This window comes from Musa acuminata, chromosome BXJ1-6 (genome assembly GCF_036884655.1).
Source record: "Musa acuminata AAA Group cultivar baxijiao chromosome BXJ1-6, Cavendish_Baxijiao_AAA, whole genome shotgun sequence".
NCBI lineage: Eukaryota > Viridiplantae > Streptophyta > Magnoliopsida > Zingiberales > Musaceae > Musa > Musa acuminata.
Genome location: NC_088332.1, coordinates 44534491 through 44539544, shown reverse-complemented (window position 1 = coordinate 44539544; position 5054 = coordinate 44534491). Strand labels below are relative to the sequence as shown.

General features: G+C 45.4%; 1 protein-coding gene across 1 annotated transcript; it reads right to left on the bottom strand.

Moving 5' to 3' along the window:
• Positions 1-503: 503 nt before the first annotated feature.
• On the bottom strand, positions 504-4402 carry LOC103974662 (probable LRR receptor-like serine/threonine-protein kinase At3g47570). The gene is made up of 2 exons (XM_009389532.3): positions 1140-4402; positions 504-1050 (listed from the first exon to the last, which is right to left on the bottom strand). The coding sequence occupies exons 1-2, from the start codon at positions 4330-4332 to the stop codon at positions 659-661; spliced, it is 3585 nt and encodes a 1194-aa protein (XP_009387807.2). The 5' UTR covers positions 4333-4402; the 3' UTR covers positions 504-658.
• Between the last annotated feature and the right edge of the window lie 652 nt (positions 4403-5054).

The window sequence follows — 5054 nt, the reverse complement described above, 5'->3', positions numbered from 1 at the left end:
CCCTTTATAATAGAGTAACTTTACGACTAACCCGAATAAAATTAGTGTTAGTGATGAGGAAAAGGTTTCTAGTAAAACAACAACGAGGCAAAGGAGGCTTGCATGATGAGTTTGGCAACAACAATAAAAATATTTTATAGGCATTAACAACCAATCATAAGTGACAGAAGTGACATTCACAACAACATACCAGAAGGGATAATCATAAGTGGAGGGGCAAATTCGACCACTTTGAAGTGGAAGAAATGAGCAAAATGATGGGACTAAATATAATATTATTTTTAAAAAATAATGGACGTTTTGTGATAATAAAAAAATAACATCCACGGTAAAAATAAAAGAACTTTGAGAGTTTTTTTTTTAAATTTATCCTAAGAAATAATACGTAAAACTAAAGATTTTTTAGCGGTAAATCAAATTTTAATTGGTGAACTGTGAATTGGTAATGATGTTTTAATCTACACCATTTTTGTCTCGACCTTCAACGGAAGCAACATTACGAATGATTCGTACTAACATTCTTTTATTTTTTGGAGGACAGAAATAACAACATAAACTTGGAGAACAGAGGAAGCAGAAGAAACACACTAAGCGAATTAAACGTGGAGTGTCGTATGATCTGAACTTAACAACTATGACAGTAAATACCAATCCAAGACTACATTTTAGCGGTGAGCAGCAGACTCTTGATCGTCTCTATTCTGGTCACAGCATCCTTGATTGTGATGCGCTCTCTCGGCGACTCCTTGGCACAGCAGAGACCTACCATGAGCACCGATTCTAAGCATCTTGTTATCCTTTCACTCGCTTGACTTCCGGTCCTGAGAACTGAAGTGTCTTCACCTTCTTCTTCGTCTGAGAATAGTGATGGATCGGCAATGCCGGTGACTCGAGCTCCCTTCGTAAAGGCTCCCTCGACGTGCTTTTGGAGGGTGAGACCGTCCTTAAACATGTCGTCTGTAGGCCTCCTCCCGGTGAACAGCTCCAGCAGCAGCAGTCCGTAGCTGTAGACATCAGCATGAGTCGAAACCTGCCCGCCCATCCCGTATTCTGCATTTAATTCACACGTTAAAACCATATCCTCTTATATGTACCACTTTGGAGAAGAAGATAGATAAGCTTCTAATTCAAAGGTTTACCAGGAGCCATATAGCCAATGGAACCTTTCATAGCTACAGAAGAAGATAGATATCGGTCGGTGCCATTGGAGAGGAATCTTGCTAGGCCAAAATCTCCCACACGAGCAGTCATGTTGCCATCAAGAAGAACATTGCTTGGCTTCAGATCACAGTGGATGATTGGCGTCTCGCAGTGATCATGAAGATAGCTCACCGCAGCAGCAACATCGATTGCTATGTCAAGTCTCCGAAGCAGACCTAATCGCTTCGAGTACAGATTCCGGTCTGTGTCTGGATGCAACCAACTCTCCAAACTCCCGTTAGGCATGAAATCAAACACGATAGCTCTGAATTCATTACCTCTAAGATCAACACTCGAGCAGGTTGTCAAGATCTTGACCAGGTTTCGGTGTCGAATGCTTCTTAAAGCTTCACACTCTGCGACGAAAGCCTTGAAAGCGCCTCGCTGAACCAGGTTCAGTACCTTGATCGCTACGAGAGTTTTGCCATCACCCAAAACCCCTCTGTACACCGAACCGTAGCTTCCAACGCCAATCAAATTCTCGGAGGAGAAGTCATCGGTTGCCTTCATCAACTCGAGATAAGACAATCTTGTTGGAACATTTTCTAAAACTTTTGCAGGTAAACCAAGTTTCTTGTGCTTTCTCGCGTAACAGCAGGTCATAAACAGAGCAAATAGTAAGAGTGAAACTACAATCGGCAAGGTTATTTCAAGAATAAGTGACCGGTTCTTCTTGGATGTCTGAGTTGAGCAAGAAGGCAAATGCAAACTTGAGATACCCCCACAGAGTTTGTGGTTTCCGACGACATAAAACTCGCTAGAATTGCTGAAAATTTTATCTACTGGCACTTCACCATCCAGATCATTGAAAGATAGATTCAGAAGTTGCAGGTCAGGCAAGCCTGCTAGAAAACCTGGGAATGAACCAGACAAGTTATTGGATGAAAGATCCAGCGTCTCGAGTCCCTTCAGGTTGCTCAGAGATTTAGGAACGCTTCCTTGAAAGAAATTGTTACTCAAATAGAGGTACCGCAGCACTTGACAATCACCTAAGCTTGTTGGAATTTCTCCTGAAAGCCTGTTGTTGGAAACAGATAAAAAGGGAGTGTTGCGCAACCTGCCGACCTCCATCGGTAGTGTTCCATTCAAGTAATTGCTGGACAAGTCAAGATAATTCGACAAGGATTCGATGCTAAAAACTTCCATTGGGATGGATCCACTCAAGTGATTGCCAGCGAGATCTAAAGCATTCAGATTCTGGCATTTCCCAAGACTCACCGGGATGCTGCCTTCCAAGTAGTTGTCGAACAATATAAGCTCGTTCAGTCGAGTCAAGTTGCCGAGTGAGGATGGGATGTTGCCTGAAAACTTGTTGCCACTCAAGCCCAAAGATTCCAGGTCGGCAAGTTCTCCCAGAAAGTCAGGAATATTGCCGGTGAATAGATTATCACCCAACATCAGAGTAACCAAGCTAACGAAGTTCTTGATTCCGGGAGGAAATGATCCAGAGATTTGGTTTCCACTGAGCGACAGACTCTTGAGCTGGTTCGAAAGATTATTTATGGAGGCAGGAAGGGCACCTCTAAGATCATTCTCAGTCAGCATTAGATCCTCCAGTAAACTGCAGTTTGTCAAGGAAGAGATGAATTCCCAGTCCTCGGCGTCTAAGGCTTCGAGGCTGTTGCGCTCTACAGAAAACTCCGTGAGATATGGAAGGTTGCCGAGGTTGGCTGGTATTACACCGCTCAAGTTGTTGCCGCTGAGTTCAATTTGTTGAAGCAACGTAGCATTAGCCAATGACCATGGAATTTGTCCCTCGAGCCGATTGCTAGCCATGCCGAGAAAGCTAAGATTGGGTAGAGTGTCGCCGATATCTAGTGGGAGTGTCCCTGACAGCTGGTTATACGCCATGCTCAGCGTTTGCAGAGAAGATATGCTGTAGAGTGATAAAGGAACAGGCCCAGAGAATCCATTCTCAGACACCTGGAAGAACACAAGGCGCGTGAGACGGCCTATTTCCTCCGGCAGTCTCCCTCCGAGTTTGTTGGATGACAAAGCCAGAACTTGAAGAGATGACAGGTTTGTGATGGAGGGAGGGATCGTCCCACTGAGACTATTTGACGAGAGATCGAGGTAAATTAGAGATGCTAGGTTCCCCAAGGAATTCGGCATGCTTCCTGTGAGATTGTTGTTGTTGAGAACAAGGTACTGGAGACGAACGACTCCACCCAACAATGGAGGAATTTCTCCAGAAATTCTGTTGTATGATAGATCCAGATGCCGAAGGGTCAAGAGGTTTGCCATCTTCGGTGGAATGGCTCCGGTGAGGCCATTGCCTGTGAGATTGATCAAGCGGATGGAAGAGAGGCTCCCAAGTGAAGAAGGCATGGCACCAACGAGCCCGTTGACTGAGAGATCAAGATGGGAGAGATTGAAAAGTTTCCCCAGGGAAGATGGTATCTCTCCAGTGAGCTTGTTGCTCGACAGATCAAGTTGTTGGAGGGACGAAAGATTTCCCAGGAAAGGCGTGATGTCGCCGACGAGCTTGTTAACCCCGAGGTTCAACACAAGAAGCTTAAGAAGAGAACCGAGTTGTGCGGGAATGTTGCCAGAGATGAGATTACCAGTGAAGTTGATGCCTAGGAGGCTGGTGCAGAGGCCAAGACTAACCGGAATGGTGCCGCTCAAGGCGTTGTAGCTCAGATTGAGGTACTTGAGCTGGGCCAAACGACTGATCTCCGGGGGTATCTCACCAGAAAAGCTATTGTTTGAGAGTCGCAGGTAGCCAAGGTAGGTGAAGTTGCCGATGAAAGGGGAGATGACCCCTCGGAGGCTCATGGATTCCAAGGCCAAGGCGGTGACCCTCTCACGGTGGTCGGGATCGTCGCATGCGACGCCCGGCCATTGGCAGAAGTGGACAGTATTGTTCCACGAATTCATGATGCCGCGAGGGTCTTCGGTGATGGCTGCCCTGACGGCGAGCAGGGCGGCCCGATCGGTTTCGCTTCCCGAAGGTTGGTCTACGGTAGCAGAGTGACACAGGAAAAGAAGGGAGTGTAGCAAAAAGGAGGAGAAGGATGCGGACGTACTGGGAAGTGAGCAATACTCGTGGGAGCTCCATTGCGCCACCCTCAAAGTGATGAGGTACGAGGTCGAGTACCGGCAAAATATAGAGGCAGTTGCCGGTGGCATGGGTCGCTGCGCGCGGTAGAGACGACGGCAGCGAGGCGACTTTGGACTGGTCTTCCATGTCAACCGACGCTAAGATGTGGGGGCGCGGGGTGAGGTGGCGGCTCCTATCACGCAGTTAGGTGTTGTGGAAAGGTTAATGTCATGGTTTGAACGGATTGACTTGTGGATGGAAGTATTCACGATTAAGGCACATCAATTCCGTGTCAGTCAAGATTAAGGCACATCGATTTATGGATGGAAGTATTCACGATGCTCTTCGTGGAAGACTGGCCAGGTTTCTTTTCGAATCCTTGTCAATCAAGACTAAGGCACTTCAATTTATGGATGGAAGTGTGGATGGTGGACTCCGTGGAAGACGGCCAAGTTTTTTCTCCAAAACCTTCTCAGTCAAGACCATTGCACATCAATTTATGGATGTAAGTATTCATGGACTAATGATAACATTGGACTTTGATAACATGTAGTCATTTGATCGAGGTCTATATTTAATCGATAAAATAAAAAAACTTTCTTCCGGAAATATATCCACGGAAATTTTAGCAGAAAAGGTAGAACATAACGCAAAAATGTAAAACAGAGGGCAGTGGTAACATGAAATAGGTGTTTCAAGATAAATGGTAAATTGGTAGAGAATTACTGTAATTCCATGGTTAAAAAAATAAATAAAAATTGGTTCCACAGCAGACTGAAATCATTATCTAAATCCCTTAAATATTTTTTTG